We start from the raw sequence: 26,307 nt of genomic DNA on the forward strand, positions 1-26,307 counted from the left end.
GGTCTTGAACTCAGTGACCTGATCCCGAGGTGCGAGGGCCACACGCTGGGCCAGACCCCGTCTGCAGTGTGATCGTGCTGTCCCTGAACTTCGCAGAGACGGCTGTGAATATCAATGAAGCTCCGACTGTGCTGCATTAGTACGGTATTGAGACGAGCAGACTTTCAATCTATATTTCTTGCTGAGCTGATTCCAGCCGACCCGGGATGGAGGTCTGTCAAGTTCAGAGACACTGCTCTCAGGTTAAGGGGTGACAAAACTGCCACTCCCAGTCTTCTCTCTGTTGGTACGACGAAAGGTCGAGGGAGGACGGTTGGAATGGGTGCTAAAATTCGAAATTGCTCTCCCACTGGTCGTCAAAACAGAAGTTGCATGCACAGCTCTTAAAGGGAGGCCAATCCACAATGCCAAGCCACGCGAGACTTAACCAAAGTTGAATACTTCACCTTCTGAGCTCTCTCGTAATGAGAACAGCCTCAAAGGCTGAATGGCCTCCTCCTGTTCCTACACTTCTGTCAGAGAATGAACAAGTTGTCTGCTTGCAGTGACATTGACTGAGGAGTAAGTATTGGCCAGAACAGAGGATCTTTCCTCTGCTGGAGACGGTAACCAGTGACCTCAGTTTGACATCTCACCTGCAAGAGGGCACTGCGAAGCCCTGTTATTAGCATGGATATTATTAAACTGGAGAGGGTTCAGGAAAGATTGACCAGAATGTTGTTGGGAATGGTGGGTTTGACTTGTAAAAATATAAAGACTGGGTCTTTATTCTCTGCATTGTAGGAGGTTGAGGGATGACCTGATTGAGGCTTGTAAAATCATGAGGGATATAGATAAGGTGCCTTTATGCTTAAATCGGAGAGGTCTTAAGGATAAAGTATTTTCCCTAGAGTGGGTGATTTCAAAACTAGAGGGCATTAGTTTAAAAAGGACACACGTGGTGGTTGTTGTGTGGAAAGAACTTCCAGGGAAAGTGGTGGACGCAGGTACAGTGACAACATTTAAAAGACATTTGGATAAGTACAGGAGTAGGAAAAGTTTTAATGCATTTGAGCCAAGTAGGGGCTGGTGGCACGAATTAAGTTTGGCAACATGGTTGGCATGGACTGGTCGGACTGAAGGCTCTGCTTCCGTGCTTTATGACTCTTTAACTTGAAGTGAACAACATGGACACAATACCACAAATCCAGAGTAGCACATGAGAAATGGAGGGAGTGTGTTGGGTCAGGGGGGTGGCTCTTGTGGCGCTGTGGTCATGTCCCTACCTCTGAGCCAGGAGACCCAGGTCGAAGGAGCACCTGCTCCCGAGATCTAGAGCACAGAAGCTAAAAGGACCTTCGGCCTGTTGAATGCGCACCAGTCAAAAACCTGCGCCTGGCTTTTCTAGTCCCATCTTCCAGCCCTGGCTTAGTAAGAGCACGTCGAAATACTTCTCAGACATCGTGTGCCTGTTTTAACATCCCTGAACAGATGGGCTGAAAGTATCTACGTGTTGGTTGAGAGGAGATGAGGAGGGGGTTCGAGTGGAGAGGCAAAAATAACGGGAGAGACGAGAGTAACCGGTTTCTGAGGTGTAAGACTCGCTTGTCGTTTATTACTAGTTCAATGGCCGCATGCTTTTCCTGGTGGTGGAAATATTGAATAAAAATTATTTGCACAACGGTGTCTTTACTGAGTCACTGCACAGGTACACACTAAACACGGGTGTTGTGGTTTGTCGTGCTGACTAGAAAGCACTACTGCACTATAGTGGTAGCGTGACCGAATACCAACAACAAAAAAAGTAGGCAGGACGTTCAGAAGGTCTCCTTATTCTGGGGCCCAGCTCTGAGCTGGCTGGTCAGAGCCCACGTACGGTGCACGTGTAAATGAAGGATGACTTCGTGATGGTATACTGGCTTCCGTGCAGTTATTTCAGTTTGGTTAAAAAGAAAGAGTTTTGTTTTTAAAAAAAACAAGAAAAGAATAAACAGGAGATTCAGAATGTCTCCTCATTCTGGCTTTGAGCCGGTTGGCCAGAGCCCGTGTGCTGTGCAAAAGAGGAAAACGTAAAACTCTCTGTGATTCTGGAGCAGGGTGTCGACCCCCACGGGGTGGGACTGCGAATGGGATGGGGGCGGATATCAGTAGATAAACATCACATGGTAAGTGACTTGGAATCCATTATCCCAAGCGTAGAGAAGTTTGTCGTTGGGGTTATAGTCTACCTGGGTGAGGTAAGAGTATTTGCTGTAGATTGTCAGCCCTGGGTCTGACTCGGAGCCCGTGTGGGTGTCGAAGGCGTAGCTGATAGTGCCCTCCCTCTGGCCCTGCAGCCCCACCGCGTACAGGACGCCGCAGATCAGGAAGTAGTTGCGGTAAGAGGCGCGCCGCAGCTGGGTCTTCCAAGTGGTCTCCTTCCTGGTGGTCAGGTCGACGGGGTCCAGGCGGCTGAGCACCAGCACCTCTTCGGGGAGGTAGTCGAAGTCGCTGGAGAAGTAGGCCACCCAGAGGCCACTCTCGTCCACCGTGAAGTCCACCTCGGAGTAGCCCTTCCAGCCAAAGGTGCCGCCGGAGCCGCTGCCCAGCTCGTCCAGGGCCGTCCAGCTCGCTACCGCCCTCAGCCGCAGGTCATAGCGGATCAGATTCCGCGTGTATGCCTTGTTGTAGTAGAAGGAGCCGTTATAGACGGCGTGCCCGGTCCCCATCCAGCTCGACGGCAGCTTGTAAGTGTTACTCCAGCGGCCTGCGGAGGAAACAAGGGGCAACTAGAAGTCAGCTCGTCTCCGAGACGACAACAACAACAATGAATTGCATTTCTACAGCGCCTTTCAGCACCTCGAGACTCCCCAAAGCAATTTTCAGCCAGTAAAGGTGCTCCTGAACTTTGTGAATATTTTCAATTTGTCTATCTCCCCCCCCCCCCCCCCCCCCCCCCTCCCCACACACAGTTCCCACAACCGGAAAATACCATGTTTTGCTTCACTGCCATGTTTTGATTGGTCCGGCCGCGTCAGAGATAACTCTCATCCACCCTCGTTAAATAACGAAAAGAGGGATCATGTTACATCTACCTGAGACAAGCATACAGGATACTAGAGAGACCTCAGCAGATTTCCCCAACAAGTCTTCACCGACCTTCCAAACAGCATCTCACTCCCCACCAACCCACTCTGGGAGAGGGGTGAGGGTGAGAGGGGTAGGAGTGAGGATGGGGAGGAGGAAGGTATAGTGCTCAGAATGAGGTCAATACCAGTCTACAAAACAGAGGACTGTCAAGGCAGGGTCGTTCAGTAATTTGGAGGCTGTGACAGATTTTCTTTTGAATCAGTAAGGGAATCATGGGTTATGGGGAAAAAGCAGGATGTGAGGATTATCAGATCAGCTTGAAAGCATACTGTCCAGGTGCGTCTGCCAACTGCTTTGCCCCAGGTCCTTAAGAAACTACAGAAGGTGGTGTGCACAGCCTAGACCATCACAGAAGTCAGCCTTCTGCCCACTGCCCTCCTTGCTGCGGAAGGGCATTCAACGTCATCAAAGACCCATCGCACCCCGGTAATGATCTCCTACAACCTCTTCCATCAGGTAGAAGATAGAGAAGCCTGAACACATGTCCGAGCAGGTTCAGGAACAGCTTCTTCCCAGCCATTATCAAATTCATGAATGGATGCTCCAGCATCAAATAACTGCTGTTGCTAACATTGACCTTGCCTAGCGCACGCCCTGTAAAATGTAACCTGCATGTCTCAAGTTTTTTTGGTCTGTACATCATTTGTTTACTATGACTTGCTTGTGCTACTCGTAAACAAAGCTTTTCATTGTATTGCGGTACACATGACAATAAAATCAATCCATCTTCAATGAAATGATCTCATTGAATAGCAGAGTAGGCTCAACGGGCTGAATCATCCGCTTCCACTCCTACATCTCATGGTCTTGCAAAGCTGATTAGACTTGGCAGGCAGTAGAGGTGCTTTGGGTAATGAAGGAACATATCAACTGCAGCTTTTGAAATGTTTTATTCACTGCTAATGGACAGACACTCATGCTGACAAGTTAAGTGGTTTGAACCCATGGCCTCTAACCCTGCGTGGACTCCCACTGTGCTTCAGTCACTTGCAAGGCATAGATCCGCCTAAGTTTTATTGGGGTGAACCACACATTGAAAGCGGATTTGTGCCTCACAGTGTTAACTGTGACTAACAGTCAAAGTAAGCATTGTCTGCGGGCTCCATTCCATCAAGACCTCACCAGGAATTTCACTGGAAACTTGGACACTCTTGTTTATTGGGTTCAAGGCCCAATGCAGATTGGAGCCCAAGAGGCAGGCCCATATTGCCTTTATTGAGGGAGTTGTCCTCTAAAAAACAGAGTTGTTTTTGTCTGCAACCCGCTGCCTGAAAGTGCAGCAGCAGCAGCATGTTCAACAGTAACAGGCATCTGGATTGTTACATGAACAGGGAGGGAATGGAGGGACATGGACCGAATAGGGCAAAAAGTTTGTTTTTTACTTTAGTCAGGACGTGATAATCAGCACAGGCCGGAAGGGTCGAAGGGCCTGTTTCTGTGCTGTACTTCTTTTTCGTTCTTTTGTCATAACTGATATAAACGGTTTGGATGGATCTTTGAAGGGATATTTGGACTGCCACAGGTAAAGTGTGGGGAATGCAACTGAATGAGAATGAAGCATTGCCCTCTAAAATACCCTGTTGACTCCCTTTATCCTTGTTTAACAAGAACAGTTAACAAAGTTATTTCTGTTGTCAAGGGAACACAAGGCAGGTCTGTGCAATCCACCTTATTATGTAAGCCACAGCAGATATTGTAAACCTCCTCAGGACAGCCTTCACTGTTAAAGTTAGGGTCCATCGTGGAAACAGTTGTGATAACATTTTTTTATTCTCTGATGGTTTGCGTTTCACTGACAAAGCCATCTCTAATTACCCATGAACTGAGGGGCTTGCTGGCCACTTAAGAGTCAAATACATTGGGTTACGGATATTAATGCTGATGAGACATGCCAGGGCCAAGGGTCTGAAAGGCCAGCTCCCCACTGAGTTATTTAGGAAAGCTTACCCATTTTGAAATGCTCCAGGTTGTGGAACTCAATCAAGGTGGTGCCGAAGAAATAGTTGGCCAAGTAGATCCGGTCCTGATTGATCACAGAGTCCTTCATCCAGACACCTTCCCCACGCCCAGAGTTGCTGTGTGTTTCTGGGCCTCTGATCATCACGGGAGTTCCATCACAGCCGTCTTCTCGGACTAAAGCAGACAGAGGCAGACTTTGTAATGGTTTGTTAACTTTACTTTCAGGAAAAGAGAATTCGACAAAGACAAACCCAGACACGGTCGAGATGATGAGTTCCCATTCCCAAGAGACTGGAGACACTTTGTTGATTTTGAGTGAACATTTCAGCCTCACCCTCTCAGTCTCTGTGTTTGTTCATCTAACACTGAAGACAGCATATTGTATAAATACCATACTCCCACTAACCAGCACAGCACAAGCCTGCTGTCAACACCACACTCTCGTTAACCAGCACAGCACCTAAACTACTGGAAACACTACAGTCCCATTAACTAGTGCAGCATCAATCCTGCTGTAAATGCAACACTTCCACTAAGCATCATCCTCCTAAGGGCTGATGTCCTCAGAAAACTACAATAAGCAGCCTATCACTTCTAAATGCTACTTTCCATCCTGCTTCTTTCATGACGCGTGAGCACAATTTACAAAACAGTATCACGACAGTAACCTCTGTAGGAAAATAACCACGATGAACGGCAACTCCTCACTGCACGAACCAAACCTGGTGCTGATTGGATTTAGACCAGTCATCACGCTGCCCTTGCTCAAGACATCAATGAGACTGCCCAAGCAAATACTGCCTCTGTGTGCAGTGCCTGCAAAATGTGATTAGTCACTCACTGGGAATGGTAGGCAGTCCCTACACCCGTACTTCCCAATGTATAGGCTGTGCTGTTTCCCGCCACCATCCCATCCCATCCCATGGTAGGGTTATGAGAAAGGATTTTGGGGTCACAAGCTCTGAGGAGCGAGGGCTAGACATGGCCTAAAACACCAATCATTAAGGCCCAACTTTGGCTTCAAATAAGGGTCTGGCAGAAAAAGAATGCTGAGCCTCTCAAATTGTTCCTGACCTCTCCACCCCCACTCTCAGAGTTCTCACCAAGAGTCATGGAAGTTTGAAGCTTCAAAATGGACTGGCAGTGGGGAGAAGCTGGTGGGTCAAAGGCCTACAACATTGAAGCCTAGTCTCACTCAGCACCTCCCAGAGACTCTGGGGCGGGGGGAGAATGATCATAGAGTCATAGAGTCATACAGCAAGGAAACAGAGACTCTGGTCTTATGAGTACATGCTGACCAAGTTTCACAAACTAAACTAGTTTCATTTAGTTGTGTTTGGCCCACATCCCTCCAAACCTTTCCTACTCAAGTACCTATCCAAATGTCTTTTCAATTGAACGGTACCCACATTTGCCATTCCTCCAGCAGTTCATTCGACATATGCACCACTCGGTGTGTGAAAACATTGCTCCTCAGGTCCCTTATAAATCTTTCTCCTCTCACCTGAAAATCATGCCCTCTTGTTTTGAACTCCCCTACTCTAGGGAAGAGACCCTTGCTACTCACCTTATCCATGCCCCTCATGACTCATGATTTTACAAACCTCAACCTCCTACAGTCCAGTGAAAAAAGTCCCAGCCTATCTAACCTCTCCCTACGACTCAAACCCTCCAGTCCCAGCAACATCCTTGTAAATCTTTTCAGAACTCTTTCCAATTTAATAATATCTTAACTATAGCAGGGCAACCAGAATTGTACACAGTACTCCAAAAGCATAATTGTTCAGCATTTGGAAGTACACTGAGCTTTTGTGAATCTTCTGAAAGCATCAATCCTGAACTTACTCATGTTTCTGTTCTCGTCTGAAGTTCGCTCCTTTGCTGTCTTAGGAGGGAGTACTGAAGGCCGAGCAATGGATATGTGCAGCCTGGTCCTGGGCTTTGGATTGGAAGGGGCCTGAGGCCTGAGCTGGTCATTTGTGCTGTTGACCCATGACATGCTGTTATTCAGGGGCAATGGCTTGCTTGGGGTCAGCCTGGCCACATTCTGTAACAGAACAGCAGTTAGGCCTTAAAGTAGAGAGACTTCATGAGTGATTTACCCAGAGGTATTCAGGATCAAGAGGGGTTTTGACAGAGCAAAGAGACTGTTCCTATGATTTGCAGAACCACAACACTTCCAGGGACACCTACAAACCCCAAGGAGGAGAAATTTCCCTCAACGTTCCAGGCAATTTTATTAACAGTCACTTGTGAAAAATGTAGTGGGGCCAATGGGAGGGAAGATTTTCCCTCAGGATGCTTGACAGCCTCTTGGACAAAGCAGGTCACTTGGCTAGTATCCCATAACACTGTCAACATTTACTCCCTCTGCCAGTCATGTGCAGTTGCAGCAGTGTGCACTATATGCAAGATGCACTGTGACAAATCCATCAGGGCTTACAGAAGCACCTTCCAAATCCGCCACATCCATCACCAAGATGATCAAGGGAACTATACAGATGGGAAAAATCTGTTAGAGCCATAACTGCACAGGAAGAGATCATCAGGTCCATGCCAGGTCTCTGTAGAGCAAACACATCAGTTCCTTTCCCAGTAGCTCTGCAATTTTATTCCCTTCAAATACCCATCCACCCTCATCTTCAAATTATTCACTGATTCCACTTCAACCACTCTCACAGGCAGTGAGTTCATGGTAATCAGCACTGTGTACTAATGCCTCTCCATCTCCTCCCTGAAATCTCAATTCTCTGTCACCCAGATCATAGAATCCCTACAGTGCAGAAATGGGCCAATTGGCCCATCGAGTCTGCACTGACCCTCGAAGGGCACAGATTGAGGTCCTCCCAGCCTATTTCCATAATCTTGCATTTCCCATAGGTAACTCACTTAGCCCCCACATCCCTGGACACGATGGGGCAATTTAGCATGGCCAATCCACCTAACCTGCAAATCTTGGGCACTGGGGGGGCAATTTAGCACAGCCAGTCTACAACCTGCACAGCCGGGGCCCAGCTAGCTCAGTCAGTAGAGCATCAGACTTTTAATCTGAGGGTCCAGGGTTCAAGTCCCTGTTCGGGCATTCAGTTTTCCGGGACGTTAGATGCCTTCAAGGCAGAGATCAACAAATTCTTGATCGCACAAGGAATCAAGGGCTACGGGGAGAGTGCAGGGAAGTGGAGTTGAAATTCCCATCAGCCATGATTTAAATGGCAGAGTGGGGTTGATGGGCTAAATGACCATACTTCCACTCCTATGTCTTATGGTCTCAAGGTCTTATTTTTGGACTGTGGAAGGAAGCCAGAGCACCTGGAAGAAACCCACACAGACATGTGGAGAACATGCATACTCCACACAGAGAGTCACCCAAGGTTGGAATCAAACTCGGCTCCCTGGCACTGCGCTAACCACTGAACCACTGGGCCACCCCAAATCTTGTACAATCAACAAATGGGGGCTGCTTTTCTTTGTCTGTAAGTTCCCTTTTAGGCCATTCACCTTCCTGACCCCAGAAACGATATTGCTGTTCCTTCACTGTTCCTGGGTCAACATCCCTCCCTAACAGCACTGTCTGGGTGCCCCTACACCCCAAGGCTGCAGTGGTTCAAGAAAGCTGCCAACGCCAGTTTTACCAGGGTAATGATGGATGAAGTGCATTGTCATCACAAGCTGCGGAGTATCGGAGCTGCACAGTGCAATTCCATGATTTAAATGTTGTCATGCGATAGGTGAGAGGAACAATGATTCCCCACCTGGTCTGACCCCTTCCCCCCCCCCGCCCCCAGAAGAAGGGTGACCTTCAATCTCAGCCCCGTGATTCCTGGTACCTTCGTTCTTTTATCGAGTGGGAGGAGCTGCTGCTTCCGCAGTAGGGAGTTGAGTCTGCTGATCTCCTTCCTGACGTCCCTCATGGCGATGGAGAAGTTCTGGTAGATGGAACGATGCTGAACAATTCTCTCGAAAGTCTCTCTGAGGAGGGCGTTGACACTGGGAACATTACGTTCCAGCCTCTGATTACAAACAAACGCTCATATGAGGGCAAAAACATTTGTTTCCATTTAATGAACAGCACAATATTTGAGAATATTTGACCTGCATAAGTTGCCTGTTTCTTTCACCCACCCAAGCTATCACATGGGAACATAGAATTTTACCGCCCAGAAACAGACAGAAGAATTGTGAGAAAGAGTACACCAGTCAGCCCCTCAAAGCATTTCCACCATTCAATATAATCATGGCTAATCTCATCTCTTGTAAAACGTGTTCTCTGAGGGAGGGAAACCTGCAGACCTTACTTGGTCTAGGTATATATGTGACTCCAGCCCCAAAGCTACAATGTGGTCGTGGTCTTTACCAGCTTCTGAAGTAGCTGCTTAGTCACCAGGCCCAGTTTCTCGTCACTGTCACAGTCAAAAATGTGAAACTCCCACCTTAACAGCAGGGTGGGTGAACCTCCGCTCCACGGCCTGCAGTGGTTCAAGAAGGTTACTCAATATCACCTTCTCTGGGGATGAATGTCCTGTACCTTCTCCAGTTTCCTCAGTTGGCTGTTGAGTTTCGCTGAGTACGAGTTTAGCCTCTTGGTCTCCTCGTTGTCAAATATCTCCAGGAGGTCAATAGCCAGTGACTGGATCTGTAGGGAACAAGGCATGAGGATCAGATAACCCCTCGGCCTATACTCATGGTAATGGGTTAAAGGTCACTCTTTCTAACGAGAGCAATGTTATTGCAGTAGTTGGGGTAAGCAAGGAGGAAGCAAACTTCATGCCATACAAGTGCCAGGCTATGATTGTCTCCCAACAAGTGAGATGTGAATCATCTCCCCTTAAGCTCAGTGCGGTATTCAGTGGTGGGAATACCATTATTCAACATCCTGGAGGCTAACATTGATTAGAAACTAAATTGCACCAACCATATAGATACAATGGCTTTGAGACAGGTCGGAGGCTAGGAATCGTAAGCAGTGCAAATCATCTCCCGATTCTCCAAAGTATCTCCACCACATAGTAGCCACAAGTAAGCAGTGTAATGGATGAGTTCAATACTCAAGAATATTAATTGACTAATTGTTGTCGTATGTACTGAGATACAATGAAAAGTGTTGTATTATGGGATGTACAGATCGTTTGATACAAAGTGCACCAGCGTAGCAGAACAGAGTGCAAAATACAGATTTACAGCCGCAGAGAACGTGCAGAGAGAGCGATCGCCAGTAACATTTTAGAGGTTCATTCAAAAGTCTGATAACAGCGGGGAAGCAGTTCTTGAATCTATTTCTATGTGTATTCTAAATCTTATATCTTCTGCCTGATAGAAGAGCGTATAACTGTGGTGGGAGGGGTCTTCAATTATGTTAATTGTGAACATACAAAAGAACTAGGAACAGGAATTGGTCGTTCAGTCTTTCAAGCCCATTCCGCCATTCAACGTGATAATGGCAAATCTCATCTCAGCTTCAACTTCACTTTTCTGCCAGCTCCCATAGTCCTTTAACCCGTGACTAATTAAAAATCTGTCTCTCTCCTCCTAAGTTTAATCAGTGCCTTGGCATCCGCTGCACCCTGGAAAAGTGAATCACAGATTCATGATCGTTTGAGAGAACCAATTCCTCCTTCTCTTCGTTTAAATCTGTCAGCTCCTAGCCGAAAACATTACCCCACATGGTAGAATGTTCGCTAACTTAAGAAGCTTGACACCATCCAGGACAATGCAGCCAGTCGGATTGGCATTATCATCCACCAGTTTCAACATTAGGTGCCTCCCTCACTGACTGTCAAGGGCAGTTGTGTGTACAAACTACAAGATGCACTGTAGCCAATCACCAAAGTTCATTCAACACCAGCTTCCAAACACAAGGATCAGGGTAGCAGATACATGGAAACGCCAACAGTTCCCCTCCACGTAATATACCCCACTCTATTGAAAACATATTGCCATTTTCTCAATGTCATTGCGGCAAAAACCTAACAGCAGTGTGGGTCTACCTACACTCTCAGGCCTGCAGTCATTCAAGAAGAAAACTCATTGTCACCTTTTCAATGATTTTAGGGATGGACAACAGATATTGGAATGGCCAACGATGCCTACGTACCGTGATGGCATTTTGTAAATACGCACAAAAGCTGAAGATACAGAAAGAAACATGAAGGGAAATGAATGATACAGGGAAAGCAGGACAGAGGTAATGAGGGAAGAACAGTCAGAACACTAACCACACATTCACTCCTTTACAGTTAACCTTCACTGAGTTCTTGCGGTATTCCTGTTCTCCTTTCCTCTCTCACAGTCACTGAATTTTGCTAATATTCAAGATCTGTTTACACCTGAAACATTTTTCTCTGCAAACTGATTGGCCTGCTGTTTTTCACCATATTATCTGTCCCAGTTGACCTCGTGCAGTACAAGCATCAACAGATGATGAGCCTTTCTATGGGCTTGGGACACAAACGATTATTGCCGTTCTCTCTCTCTCTCTCTCTCTCTCTCTCTGTTTTAACTACTGCAGCTGGCAACAGAAGGCAGAACCAAAGACCATGCTGACCAGGGTCTGAAACTTACAGTTGTCAAATTTGAGACTTCTATCTTTGCCCTCGCCTCTCTGCGCTCATTCTTGTCCTCACAAGGATTGACTCCGCAATAACACTTGCACTTTGACCCAAAGTTTGCCATCTCCTGTGGGTGAAAGCCCGGGGCCCAAGTCTTGCCACTTCTCCACCTTGTTTCCACTGGGGTGGGCATTTTGAAGGCACAGTTGCAGTCGGTTTCTTCTGTCCACCTTGATGCAGCCTTGTTCTGATAGATATAATAAACACATATAATCACACAGAATTTATAACACAGAAATAGGCCATTTGGCCCAATTGGTCTAAGCCAATAACTATCTTCCCAGAAGACTCCTGTCACTCATCAGCACATCTTTCCATTCCTTAAAGTCTTGATGGTTAATGGATGGAAAAATCTATAGGTTTGACTTAACTGTTTCTTTTTAGTTCCTGTTCTGTGGATTATTAAGCATTTTCCATGAATACTCATAACTGAGAGGTTAGATTTTCTCTGCTTTACATAACTAACATTAGTGTCTAATCAAACATTCCTGGTCTGGAAGTTTTCCCAAACTTAAACCTTTAGGCTAAGGTAACTTGATGTCTTAATGGCTGTGAACAAACTCCTTTTAAGGATAGAATACTTGCATCTGACTGCTGTGATAATGCTGTCATTCAGAAAGGTTATTCGGGGAAAGGTTTCTTCGAGGAGAGGTTGTAAAGGCAAATGTGAAAAACTGAATACTGGAGCCGGCCTAAGTAACCAACTTAGGAAGGCCTTAAAAGTTTTTTTTAAACAAGTTGGAACAATGGAAGCAGCTTGAAGGGGAGTGACCAGTTCTCACAGAACAGGCTTTCTAGTTTTTTTTAGCTTTAGCAGTCAGAAGCGGTTTGGGGCCCAAAACAGTAGGAAACTTCAGTAAATGATTTCTCACTGCTACTTTCTCCGAAATCTCTCTTGACGTCTTTTTCTCTTAGATTGGAGAACTGCACATAAGAATCAGTGTCTGAATTTACCTTTTTTCCAAGGGGTCTATTTATGGGATGTTACATTATTGGAACAGTTAATTAGTAATAGGTAATGCATATATTATTTGTTTAAGTTTTCCAATAATTAAGCTTTTCTAAACTCCACTTTCTTTTGTTTGTATTTTAAACACAGTATTTAAATAAATTGTGTTTCACTTAATGTCAACATCTGGAACACGCACTTCACATCTACCTTTAAAATAATAAAATGTAAGGATCAAAGCTACCTTTTTAAACTATTTTGAGGGGGTCTGGTTTGGTCCATAACACTTCCAAACCCATGACCACTACCATTTAGAAGGAGAAGAGCAGCAGATACAAGGGAGCACCACCACATGGGTGCAAGTTCCTCTCCAAGACACTCACCATCTTGATGTGAAATTATGTTGCTATTCCTTCAGAATAGTGAGGTCAAATCCTGAAACTCCCCCCAGATAGCATTGTGGGTCAACTTACATCAAACTGCAGCAGTTCAAGAATGCAGCTCACCTTTTCAGGGACATGTATAGATGGGCAAAAAAAGGATTACCCAGCCAGCAACACCCACATCCCATGAATGAATAAAAATAAATTCAGGTCTCTTTTGAGTTGAACAAACTTGCTTTTGAATCAAATTCTTCAAAAAAACGTGCTCATTATAGATTCTGCTAAACCTGTTTTCTTAATTTTCCTTTAGCTGCAATAAACCTCTATATGTAAAGTATTTTATTCCGTGAACATTCCAGGGATCTTTGCAGTCACCTACTCTCTGACATGCACTGGCTTTAAGTCATGGTTCATTAATTTTTGAACACCTTTGTGAAAACCACACGCTCTCATGTCACTTGCTTGGAATCCAAATTCTTCAAAACAAAAATGATAAATATTCAACCACACATCTTTCATCACAAGAAGCTTGGAACTCTCTTCCATAAATCGCAAATGATGCTTAATCAACTGTTAATTCTAAATCTGACACTGGCACTGATTTGAATGGATCCAAAATTACTAAGGATATGTCAAGTCAACTCTCAGATCAGCCCCAATCTCATTGAATGGTGTAGCAGGTTTGAGAAGTTCCAAAGTCCCTCTCCCATTCTCCCACTCTCCCACTTTGCCCACCTACCTTTCAAATTAATCTGTACACTTCATTTCACAGTATTTTGTGTGGTAGTGAGTTCCACATTCTCGCTATTCTCTGGTTAAAGAAATTTCTCATGAATTTTCTGTTGGATTCCTTGAGGACCCCATCCTGTTTCTTTTCCCCACATTATTTCATGTTGCTATAGTTCAAAAGGTCAGCACTTATTGCCCATCCCTCCTGGTCCTTGATCTAAGTGGATCTCTTTGTATTGATAGATTATAGATCTAAAACAGTGGTGGAGTAGAATGGTCCAGTTGGAGCTTGACCACGCTCTCTGTTTTTTGTTTATTTTTGGTCTCTCATTTTTTTTTTCTCCTCTCTTCTGCCTTTGTGCTTTTGTGCCAGTGGCCTGGAGCGGAGCAGGGGCAACCAGCAGAGCGTGGATGGCGGCCAGTGGCTTAGAGCAAAGTGGGGACGGACAGCGAACACGGGATGGCCTGCTATTAATGTGGCTACTCTTGGAAACCAGTGGATTTTAGTGAAATCACTTCGAAGCCATTATAGAAAGACTGTAATAGCTTTATTTCTTATTTTCCTGACTTATATTTGTAAATGTAGAGTAACTATTGTTCTTTATTTTCTGTATCTGTGGACCTAAGATTTGCACCTAGGTATTTTGAGTCGAAGATGACACCCGTGTGTTGGTAACATTGTACGTATGTGTTGGAGTACATATGACAATGAACTCAATTCTAATAAATCTAATTCTGATATCTTGGGCAGTTAAGAGTCGGCCACATTGCTGTAGCGTCACTTGTACACTAATTATGATTGTTGTCATGGTCACCATCATGGAAACGTGCTTTGAATATCAGGTTTTATTAATTGCATCTCAATTCCACTGACTGCCTTGGTGGAATTTGAACCCATGTCTGCAGATTGTTATTTACTCAGATATAGTTAGAATGCAGGTGCTGGAGTCAGAGGTAATACAGTGAGGAGTGGAGGAACACGGCAGGCCAGACAATGTCAGAGGAGCAGGAAAGTTGACCCTTCTTGGGTTCTGACCCGAAACATCAATTTTCCTGCCTCTCTGATGCTGCCTGGCCTGCTGTGTTCCTCCAGTTCTACACGGTGTTATCTGTACAGACTATTTGCTTGGTTCTGTGGATTCATGTCCAGTTACATGACACCATGCCCACCCTCTCCCAGTAGATGGGGATCCACAATTTTGGCTTCCCCCAACAGTTAGAAAAATCGTCTGACAACAGGCTGTGAAAATGCTAGGTTTTACAAAATTAGCAGCAATTTTTCATTAAAGAATCAAATTTACATTTAGGAGCTGATTGCAGCATTTAAAAACAATAAATTAGAACAGAACAGCTAAAAACCATCTATTGAGGAACAATCATTTTAACGTTAAATTAAAAGTATTCAGTTCCCAATATATAGCAATAAATAACTTGTTTCTGAAGTCCAGGACAAACAGGGCAGTTATTTCTGGATTACCAGTGCCATGTGATAACAAGGTAAGAAATAGGGAGACAGTGCAGCTAAACAGGTGGATACAGGGCTGGTGTAGAACGGAGGGTTTCCATTCTGTGGATAATTGGAGCACATTTTGGGGAATGAGGGACCTGTACAGGAGGGATGTGTTGCACCTGAACCGGAAGAGCACAAACATCCTGGGAGGGAGGTTTGCTTGAGCTATACGGGATGGTTTAAACTGGATTGGCAGGGGCTGGGGAACCAGATTTGTAATTCAGAGAATGAGGTATTCAGCCTTTCAACAGGCACAACAGGGAGTGATAATAAGGTGTAGACCTGGATGAACACAGCAGGCCAAGCAACATCAGAGGAGCAGGAAGGCTGATGTTTCAGGCTTAGGCCCTTCCTCAGAAGAAGGGTATAAGCCCGAAACATCAGCCTTCCTGCTCCTCTAATGCTGTTTGGCCTACAGTGTTCATCCAGCTCTACACCTTGTTATCTCAGATTCTCCAGCATCTGCAATTTCTACAATCTCTCCACAAAAGGAAGTTAGGTTGTTAATAAAGAAATGCGATCGATGGAGCATAATTGTGGACACAAGGATGGTTTGAAGTGTATATACTTCAATGCATTTTCACAGTCTGTTGTCAGACGATTTTTCTAACTGTTGGGGGAAAGCCAAAATTGTGGATCCCCATCTACTGGGAGAGGGTGGGCATGGTGTCATGTAACTGGACATGAATCCACAGAACCAAGCAAATAATCTATACATATAACACCGAGTGGAACCGGAGGAACACAGCAGGCCAGGCAGCATCAGAGGAGCAGGAAAATTGATGTTTCGGGTCAGATATGAGGTTGATGAAATTAGAGCATAGGTCAATACTTGGAACTATGATGTTGTGGCCATTACAGAAACTTGGGTAGCTCAATGATAGGAATGGCTGTTGGAAGTTCCAGGATTTAGATACTTTAAAAGTAGGTAGATGGTAAAAGAGGCGGTGGAGTGACATTGCTAGTCAGGGTTAGTATAGCAGGTACTGAAAGGCAGTTCAAGAATGATATGTCTACGGAGTTAGTTTGGATTCAGGTCCAGGACAAGAAAGGAGCAGTCACTTTGTTGGGGGCTTTTGTACAGACCCTCTAATAGTTGCAGAGAAGTGGAGGAGCAGATTGGGAGTCAGATACTGGAAAGGTGCAGAAGTCACAGGGTTGTATTAAGGTCCAAGCAGCATCTTAGGAACACAAAAGCTGACGTTTCGGGCCTAGACCCTTCATCAGAAAAGCCTTTTCTGATGAAGGGTCTAGGCCCGAAACGTCAGCATTTGTGCCCCTAAGATGCTGCATGGCCTGCTGTGTTCATCCAGTCCCACACTTTGTTATCTTGGATTTTCCAGCATCTGCAGTTCCCATTATCACTGATCACAGGGTTGTACTCATGGGTGACTTCAACTTTCCAAATATTGATTGGAAACTTTTTAGTTGTAATAGATTAGATGAAGTGGATTTTGTCCAGTGCGTTCAGGAAGGATTCCTGACACAGTACGTAATTGACCAACACGAAGAGAGGCCACTTTGGATTTGGTGCTTGGCAATGAGCCAGGTCAAGTGTTAGACCTATTGGTAGGAGAGCATTTTGGTGATAGCGATCATAGCTCTGTTACTTCTACAACAGTCATGGAAAAGGATAGATACATACTGCAGGGTAAGGTTTATAATTGGGGGAAGGGTAATTACAATGCTGTTAGGCAAGAACTGGGTAACATAAAATGGGAACAGATGCTGTCTGGGAAAAGCACTATAGAAATGTGGAGATTGTTTAAGGAATGCATGCAGTGTGTGCTCGATATGTTTGTCCCAGCCGGCAGGGAAAATGCAGTCAAGTGAGGGAACCTTGGTTTTCGAGAGAGGCCGAACAACTAGTTAAGAGGAAGAAGGACACTTATATAAGGTTTAGGAAACAAAGATCAGAAAAGGCTGTAGAGGAGTACAAGTTAGCCTGGAAGGAGCTGAAGAAAGGGCTTAGGAGAGCTATAACGGGGCATGAGAAAACCTTAGCAAGAATCAAGGAAAACGCCAAGGTTTTTTACACGTATGTGAGGAAGAAGAGAATGACCAGAGAAAGGGTAGGGCCAATCAAGGACTGTAAAGGGAATTTGCGCACAGAACCTAAAGAGATAGGAGAAATCCTTAATGAATGCTTTTCTTTGGTATTCACAACTGAGAGGGACCTAGGTGTAGGGGACGACAGTTGTGAAGCAGGCTTATAGGCTAGAGGAGATGAACTTTCATAAGAAAGATGTACTAGGAATTCTGAGGAACTTGCAGATAGATAACTCCCCAGGGCCTGATTGGATTCATCCAAGGATTCTATGGGAAGCGAGGGAAGAGATTGCAGGGACTTTGGCGATGATCTTTTCATCCTCACTGTCCGCGGGTAGAGTGCCGGAAGATTGGAGAGTAGCAACCGTTATTCCCTTGTTCAAAAAGGGAACAGGGATAACTCCGGAAATTACAGGCCAGTTAGTCTTACTTCAGTGGTGGGCAAATTTTTGGAAAGGACTCTGAGATATCGGATTTATGATCACTTGGATAGGCACAGTTTGATTTGTGATAGCCAGCATGGATTTGAGAGGGGTAGGCCAGGCCACACAAGCCTTATTGAATTCTTTGAAGAAGTGACTAAACACGTGGATGAAGGTAGAGCAGTGCATGTGGTATGCATGGATTTAAGTAAGGCGTTCCCCATGGTAGGCTTGTGCAGAAAGTAAGGAGGCATGGGAAAGGGGGAAATGTGGCAGATTGGGTTCAGAATTGGCTGATCCTTAGAAGACAAAGGGTGGTAGTGGCCAGAAAATATTCAATGTGGGGTTCATTTACGATGGGTGCACCACAAGGATCTGTTCTGGGTCCTCTTCTATTTTTGATTTTTGGAAACAATTTGGATGTAGGAGTGGAAGGGTGGATTAGTAAATTCACGGGTGATACGAAGGTGGGTCGAGTTGTGGATAATGCGGAGGGCTGTTCTAGGTTACAAAGGGACATTGATAGGATGCAGAGCTGGGCTGAGAAGTGGCAGATGGAGTTTAACCTTGAAATGTGTGAGGTGATTCATTTGGAAGGACAAATTTGAAAGCAGAATACAAGGTTAATGGAAAGATTCTTGGCAGCGTGGAGGAGCAGAGGGATCTTGGGGTTCATGTCCACAATTCTCCGAAAGCTGCCAGCCAGGTGGATAGCATTGTGAAGAAGGTGTATGGTGTGTTAGTTTTCATTAATAGAGGGACTGAGTTCCAGAGCCGTGAAGTTATACTCCAGCTATAAAAAGTCCTGGTTCGGCCACATCTGGCATATTGTGTCCAGTTCTGGTCGCCTCATTACAGGAAAGATGTGGAAGCTTTGGTAAAGATGCAGAGGAGAATGACCAGGATGTTGCCTGGAATGGAGGTAAGGTCTTACGAGGAAAGAGAGAACTAGGGCTTTTCTCTTTAGAACAACAAAGGATGAGAAGTGACTTGATAGAGGTGTACAAAATGATCAAAGGTATAGATAGAGTAGACAACCAGAGACTTTTTCATGGGGTGGAGGTAGCTATTATGAGGGGGCATAGTTATAAAGTGAGTGAAGATAGAGATAGGGGAGACGTCAGAGGTAGGTTCCTTACTCAGGGTGTGGTAGGGGACTGGAATGCATTGTCAGAGAGGGTAGTGGAGTTGGCCTCATTAGAGGCATTTAAACGGCTATTAGATAGGCATGTGGATGATAGTATAAGGTAGGGGTGGGGGTTAGATAGACTTTAGGTTTAGCGTAAAAGTTCAGCACAACATCATGGGCAGAAGGGCCTGTACTGTACTATGTTCTATATTCTATTCTACACTCCTGATTTCAGAATCTCCAGAAGAGTGTGTTATTTATATTAACACAGGACAGACTTCAGTTTTACATCTCACCTGAAAGATAGCACCACTGATAGTGCAGCACTGAGAGTTTCTGCACTGGGACTTGAACTCACAACCTTCTGACTCAGAGATGAGAGAGGGCTTTGGGTCGCAGTCAATTACTGTCATTGTCCCAAGTGTAAACTTAACCTCCGGTCTTAATCATCACTCAGCCATAGCCACAGAACACACATAGGCAAACAGAGAAAATTGACTCAATCCCTAATCTCTCTGTGCCCAGTTACTGAATTACCCAACCCCAAAACAAAACCCCAGTGCCCCCGCCCCGATCTACGAGACTGATGACTGCTTCAACAGACTGTTGCTGCAGTCTCTCCTCACGACACCAATTTCACGACTGGCTGGGTTTGAATTAGCAGCACAATTCAGAAAAGGGGATCGGGCAACATAGAAATAGCAGAAGACTATTCAGCTTCTTGAACCACTTCTGTAGTAGAATTAGATGATGGCTGATCCATGTTTTGTCCATCCTTACATCTTTGTTCCGTATTCTTTAGCAACCGTACCCAAAGGTATATTGATCCCAGATTTGGAATTTTAATTTGCATCCCACCCCAGCCCTGTTCCAATACGGCTGCCCACTGTCTTTCCCAACCTTGCCCCCTCTGCTAGCATTCTGATTCTGACAGGGAGAGACATCCTGGGTCTCTGCTTCCTTTTGTGTGAAAAAGTGCTTCTCAATAATTGCCCAAAATGACTGAAAACAAAAATTTTGGACATCACAGCGGGACAGGCAGCATCCCTGGAGAAAAAGCAAGCTAATATTTCGAATCCAGATGACTCTTCATCAGAGCCTTGCTTGAAATGTAACGCCTCGGACTGGCCCCCGACCTCTTCCTCACTTCCTTTAACGTACATGTTCTAATCCAAAGTGTTGTCCCAGTCGCAATACAGGAAACGCAGTAACCAACTTGGGCATTGCAAGATCCCACAATCAGCAAACGCGCAAGTGTGTACTGGAACAAGACCTGATCCCTGAACCTACTGATTCGAAGGTGACAGATTAGCAGAGCACAGACTGGTTCACAAACAGCAAAGATTTGGACTGCTCGCGGTTGGCAGCCAACTGCCCACATTCCGGGCAAAGAAAGAGCCCTCAACACCCCGACTCAACCAACTCCCGAGAAAGTGGCAATGAGACCATCCACCTTACCCGAGTTGAGGTGGTCAGGACGGGGTTCAGGAGCAATGTGAAAACCACAAGCCGAGCCATCATCGTGTTACCGACTCCTGCCCTTACAGCCTGGCTCCCAACGGCAGCTGAAACCCACCAAGAGCAGGCATTGTATCGGGGTTAAACTGGGAAGCCACTCTGTGTCCCCATCTTAGGCCAGGTTGGAAAGGGATTTTGGCGGGTGCGGAGGGTCTGAAGGTGGCGTGTCAGAGGTAGAGGTGCCTCCTGGTGCTAGAGATCCATTGTTTCCGTCCTGTCAGGTCAGATGCTGGCGAGGGGCGTGGGAGGTCGATCCTCACAGCTCTCCCCTTCTCCTCTCAGTAGCACCAAGCAGAATTTCACCTCAGGGCACTGTGGAGAGCGTTACACTCCAACCTCTATTTGCTTTCACTTTCTTAGCAGCCGTAACACTCCCTGTCTGATACACGCACTCGCGCACCTTGTTCTGCCTCTCCGCACGCATCTGTCGTGCTGTTCTACGGACCGGGGTGAGGAACTAACTGCTGGTTTAACACGTTACACTCCGAGACTTCTATTCACTGCCACCGGCTCACCTGGCCAACAGCACCATCTACAGGCAGAGAGAGATGGCGAGAAACTGCAGATGCTGGGAGTCAGAGTTGATACCAATGTGAATGGAGTTGGTGGAGCACAGCAGGAGCAGGAGAGTCGACGTTTCGGGTCGGGACCCTTCATGAAAGGTCCCGACCGGAAACGTCGACTTTCCAGCTCCTCCTAACCTGCGGTGCTCCTTCAGCTCCACACTCCATCTCCAGGCGGAGCTGGACGGATCCTGTTCCCAATCCCCCCCCAACAGGGGAAAGTTGACAAGCTTGAAAACCCCAGGCTCCGCTAACAGTGGTCACTCGTTACTTTTTTTACACATACATCCCGAACCAAGCCGGTTGGGATTTTCGGCAGTATCAAATTTGAATCCAACAACTAAATAACTGCGGGTGCTGTAAACCACAAATAAAAACGAAGTTGCTGGAAAAGACTCACCAAATCTGGCGGCATCTGTGAAGGAAAGGAAAACAGAATTAACGTTTCAGGTCCGGTGACCCTTCGTCAGAGCCTTTAGAAGACTTTGCTTTCGTTGCTGTTGTTGAATCCAACAACACCTTGCATTTATATATCGCCGTCAACACATTAAAACAAACGAAGCACTTCACAATGGTTCTGTGCCAGCCTAGTTCGTTCTAAGCTGTGGTTCAGTAGATAGCAGATTCCCACCCCACAAAAATTGAAACAGAAGTTTGTGGGGTCAACAGTTCAGCACAGACATCCGGGCCAAAGGGATCCACGCTGTCAGAAATGCTGTCTTTACAGATGAGACATTAAAGTGAGGTCCCCAGCTGACTGGAAAGCTGGTTTGCAATGCAAAGTGACACCAACAACATGGGTTTAATTCCTGTACCTGCTGAGGTTACCATGAAGGACTTTCTTTCTCCACCTCTCCCCTCACCCAAGGTGAGGTGACCCTCAGGTTAAAGAAGCACCAGTCAAATCTGTGGGAACTTTATCTTAAAGCAACACCCCACATCTGCTTGTTCAGGTGAGTATAAATATCCCACAGTATTATTTTGCAGGAGAGTTTTCCCTAGCATCCTATCAGTATTGAAGATCGCACAAATCAGATGATCTAGTCGTTATCACATTGCTGTTTGAGGGAGGCTGGTGTGCACAGATTGGCTGTTGTGTCTCCTAAATTTCAACTGTGAGTACACTTCAATAACACTTCGTTGGTTGGCAAGAACTTTCAAGTGTCAGGTGTTTGTGAAAGATACCGTAGCAATGGAAAGCCTCCTGTATTCTTTATCAAAAATACTTTGCACAAGCCACATTTTTTAAATTCACTCTCATTTTATGTACAGGCTTTTGAATCACTGTCTCTGAGTATCCCTATCCTGAGCCAGGAGGCCTGGGTTTAAGGCTTACCTGCTCGATGTAGCTGGAATAAAGTAGAAGCAAATGATGGCTGAAGCTAGAATCCATACTGAAAACAACAACAATAAAAATGCTGCAGATCACAGGTCAGGCAGCATCCAGGGGAAGAAAGCAAATTAATGTTTCACATCTGGATACTGTCTCTGAACAGGTTGATCAGAAAACTGTCTCCTCATTTCACGTAGTCACCATTTTGGTGGCACCTTGTCAAAGGCTTTGAACTGTTAAACGTATCCAGCTTTTTACATCCCCAAAGATAACTGAACTTTGTCATAATGGTGGAGCAATCAAAATCGACGATGCTCAAGAGGAGAAGGTAGTTAGCATGGAAGATGTCATGGAAATTGGGAGATTTGAAAACAAGGATGAGAATTTGAGAGTCATTGTTGTGTGATAGGTGAACAGTGTTTGGTGTACCTTTGTACAAGGTAGAACAAATTTAGAGGAGATGAAACTGATAGAATGCAGGATGTCAATGAGGACTGCCAGATTCTGGTCACATCTGGAATTAAAGGTGTGAAAAAAGATTTCAGCATCAAATGAGCTGAGTCTGAAATGGAGGGAAGTCTTACACATTGGAAGTGAGGGATCTCAATGAAAGTGTAGGTTTGAGCTGAAAATCTCAGAGAAGGAATGGATGGTGTGTCCATTCAACAGTTTACTCTGAACTCAGATTGTCTCTGGACTTCAGTGTATCATTGAGTAAACCCAGCAACCAATGAAGAAGCGAGCCACAATTCTGAATGCTTTCAGTGATCAGTGCCCAATGGGTCAGCTGACTGAGCTGATTCTGTAAAAACCTGAAATAGTTAATCCAGGTTTAGTGGGTATTTCCATAACATCATGTGCATTGTGACCTAGTCTTGTGGTATGATTTCAAAGCGACTAATAAAAATGGACTCAAAGCAAGAAAATCCTTATCAGGTCTTTCCTAGAAAATGTATCCTTTACTGTTACTAGATGCTGGAACTCCCTCCCTAACAGCACTATGGCTGCCCCCCTAAACTAAACCCCATGGACTGCTGCACACCAAGATGGCAGTTCATTACCTTCTCCAGGGTAATTGGTGATGGGCAATAAGTGCGGCCTTAAACAAAAGAAGAACATAAGAGTTAGCTGTAAGATCACTCACTCCTACAACCAATCACTATCACTCTTTCATACAACACTGATATTTTCCTAGAGACCCACTCCTATAAGGTCATTTGTATGAGGTCTCTCCTATAATCTCATTCATATAAATTCACTCCCATAAGGTAATTCCTGTGGACAACACGTTTTCTTGGGGGTTAGTTATATTAGTCTGCAATGCAGAGTGAAAACAACAGCATAGGTTCAATTCCTGCATTAGTTAAAGTGTCCGTCCTCCCCAGACTGGCCTATCCCCTCCCCACCTATACTCACCTCTGCAGTCTCCATCCCCGCCCCTTCAACTTGTCTGTCTCCACTCCACCCATCTTCTCCTCTAAACTCGAAACGTCAGCTTTTGTGCTCCTGAGATGCTGCTGGGCCTGCTGTGTTCATCCAGCCTCACATTTTGTTATCTCGGATTCTCCAGCATCTGCGGTTCCCATTATCTCCAACACAATTTTTACCAGGAAGGACTTTCTTTTTTGCCCTTGCCTGAGGTGTGGCGACCCTCAGGTTTAACCACCACGAGTTGTTTCTCTCTCTGTCTCTCCAATGACAGAGTAGGCCGAGGGTGACTTTATTGTCTACCCCTGTAATGTCACTCATTTAAAGCTTCTTGCATAAGCCGACCAAAAAAAAAATCCTATAAGTCACCATTATTACACTCATTCGTTTAAGGTCATTCTTAAAACAAGGTTACAGCAATAATGCGACTCCGAGAAGACCACTCTCATATAGCCACTGCTATAATGTCACCATAACATCAAAATGAGGGTAATTCTCATAAGACCTTCATATATGTGACAATTCCAATGAGCCCATTCTAATAAGGTCATTCCCAGAAAGCCACCATTCTAATTTTTATTGGATTGCAGAGGAAGGGATCATTCCCTCGGTAATAAACTCCGACTCTGAACCAGGAAACGTTCAAAGCTCAGTCTCTAACCTTCACACCGGCCTCTTTGACCCTGGATCCACCCCCACACCAGAACTGCTTCCATTTCATTCCGTCTAAAGCGCTACCTGCTGCTGGGAGGAGAGAACAGCAGCGAGATTTGGCTGACAACGAGATAATGGGAACTGCAGATGCTGGAGATTCCAAGATAATAAAATGTGAGGCTGGATGAACACAGCAGGCCAAGCAGCATCCCAGGAGCACAAAAGCTGACGTTTCGGGCCTAGACCCTTCATCAGAGAGGGGGATGGGGGGAGGGAACTGGAATAAATAGGGAGAGAGGGGGAGGCGGACCGAAGATGGAGAGTGAAGAAGATAGGTGGAGAGGGTGTAGGTGGGGAGGTAGGGAGGGGATAGGTCAGTCCAGGGAAGACGGACAGGTCAAGGAGGTGGGATGAGGTTAGTAGGTAGCTGGGGGTGCGGCTTGGGGTGGGAGGAAGGGATGGGTGAGAGGAAGAACCGGTTAGGGAGGCAGAGACAGGTTGGACTGGTTTTGGGATGCAGTGGGTGGGAGGGAAGAGCTGGGCTGGTTGTGTGGTGCAGTGGGGGGAGGGGATGAACTGGGCTGGTTTAGGGATGCAGTGGGGGAAGGGGAGATTTTGAAACTGGTGAAGTCCACATTGATACCATATGGCTGCAGGGTTCCCAGGCGGAATATGAGTTGCTGTTCCTGCAACCTTCGGGTGGCATCATTGTGGCAGTGCAGGAGGCCCATGATGGACATGTCATCAAGAGAATGGGAGGGGGAGTGGAAATGGTTTGCGACTGGGAGGTGCAGTTGTTTGTTGCGAACTGAGCGGAGGTGTTCTGCAAAGCGGTCCCCAAGCCTCCGCTTGGTTTCCCCAATGTAGAGAAAGCCGCACCGGGTACAGTGGATGCAGTATACCACATTGGCAGATGTGCAGGTGAACCTCTGCTTAATGTGGAATGTCATCTTGGGGCCTGGGATGGGGGTGAGGGAGGAGGTGTGGGGACAAGTGTAGCATTTCCTGCGGTTGCAGGGGAAGGTGCCAGGTGTGGTGGGGTTGGAGGGCAGTGTGGAGCGAACAAGGGAGTCACGGAGAGAGTGGTCTCTCCGGAAAGCAGACAGGGGTGGGGATGGAAAAATGTCTTGGGTGGTGGGGTCGGATTGTAAATGGCGGAAGTGTCGGAGGATAATGCGTTGTATCCGGAGGTTGGTAGGGTGGTGTGTGAGAACGAGGGGGATCCTCTTGGGGCGGTTGTGGCGGGGGCGGGGTGTGAGGGATGTGTCGCGGGAAATGCGGGAGACGCGGTCAAGGGCGTTCTCAATCACCGTGGGGGGGAAGTTGCGGTCCTTAAAGAACTTGGACATCTGGGATGTGCGGGAGTGGAATGTCTTATCGTGGGAGCAGATGCGGCGGAGGCGGAGGAATTGGGAATGGGGATGGAATTTTTGCAGGAGGGTGGGTGGGAGGAGGTGTATTCTAGGTAGCTGTGGGAGTCCGTGGGTTGAAATGGACATCAGTTACAAGCTGGTTGCCTGAGATGGAGACTGAGAGGTCCAGGAAGGTGAGGGATGTGCTGGAGATGGCCCAGGTGAACTGAAGGTTGGGGTGGAAGGTGTTGGTGAAGTGGATGAACTGTTCGAGCTCCTCTGGGGAGCAAGAGGCGGCGCCGATACAGTCATCAATGTACCGGAGGAAGAGGTGGGGTTTGGGGCCTGTGTAGGTGCGGAAGATGGACTGTTCCACGTAACCTACAAAGAGGCAGGCATAGCTGGGGCCCATGCGGGTGCCCATGGCCACCCCCTTAGTCTGTAGGAAGTGGGAGGAGTCAAAAGAGAAGTTGTTGAGTGTAAGGACGAGTTCCGCTAGGCGGATGAGAGTGTCGGTGGAGGGGGCCTGGTCGGGCCTGCGGGACAGGAAGAAGCGGAGGGCCTTGAGGCCATCTCCATGCGGAATGCAGGTGTACAGGGACTGGACGTCCATGGT

At 46.2% G+C, this 26,307-nt stretch overlaps 1 protein-coding gene and 1 non-coding gene across 2 annotated transcripts; one reads left to right on the forward strand and one right to left on the reverse strand.

Moving 5' to 3' along the window:
- Window positions 1–1,560: 1,560 nt before the first annotated feature.
- Window positions 1,561–20,831, reverse strand: LOC125446527 (olfactomedin-like protein 2A). Its single transcript, XM_048520162.2, has 7 exons — window positions 20,302–20,831; window positions 11,626–11,859; window positions 9,593–9,700; window positions 8,895–9,077; window positions 6,913–7,114; window positions 5,056–5,241; window positions 1,561–2,725 (listed from the first exon to the last, which is right to left on the reverse strand). The coding sequence occupies exons 1-7, from the start codon at window positions 20,362–20,364 to the stop codon at window positions 2,124–2,126; spliced, it is 1,578 nt and encodes a 525-aa protein (XP_048376119.1). The 5' UTR covers window positions 20,365–20,831; the 3' UTR covers window positions 1,561–2,123.
- trnak-uuu (transfer RNA lysine (anticodon UUU)) lies at window positions 8,077–8,149 on the forward strand. Its single transcript has one exon. It is a non-coding gene; the product is annotated as a tRNA-Lys (tRNA).
- Window positions 20,832–26,307: the final 5,476 nt, after the last annotated feature.

Source organism: Stegostoma tigrinum, chromosome 34 (assembly GCF_030684315.1).
Source record: "Stegostoma tigrinum isolate sSteTig4 chromosome 34, sSteTig4.hap1, whole genome shotgun sequence".
Lineage (NCBI taxonomy): Eukaryota > Metazoa > Chordata > Chondrichthyes > Orectolobiformes > Stegostomatidae > Stegostoma > Stegostoma tigrinum.

Bases quoted from the DNA above. Each gene is read 5' to 3' on its own strand.
- LOC125446527 (XM_048520162.2), bottom strand. From the start codon at position 20,364: ATGATGGCTCGGCTTGTGGTTTTCACATTGCTCCTGAACCCCGTCCTG. The intron at 11,860-20,301 runs GTAAGGTGGATG...TATATCTATCAG, and splicing joins TCCTGACCACCTCAACTCGG to AACAAGGCTGCATCAAGGTG. The intron at 7,115-8,894 runs GTACCAGGAATC...GTTCTGTTACAG, and splicing joins CACTCGATAAAAGAACGAAG to AATGTGGCCAGGCTGACCCC.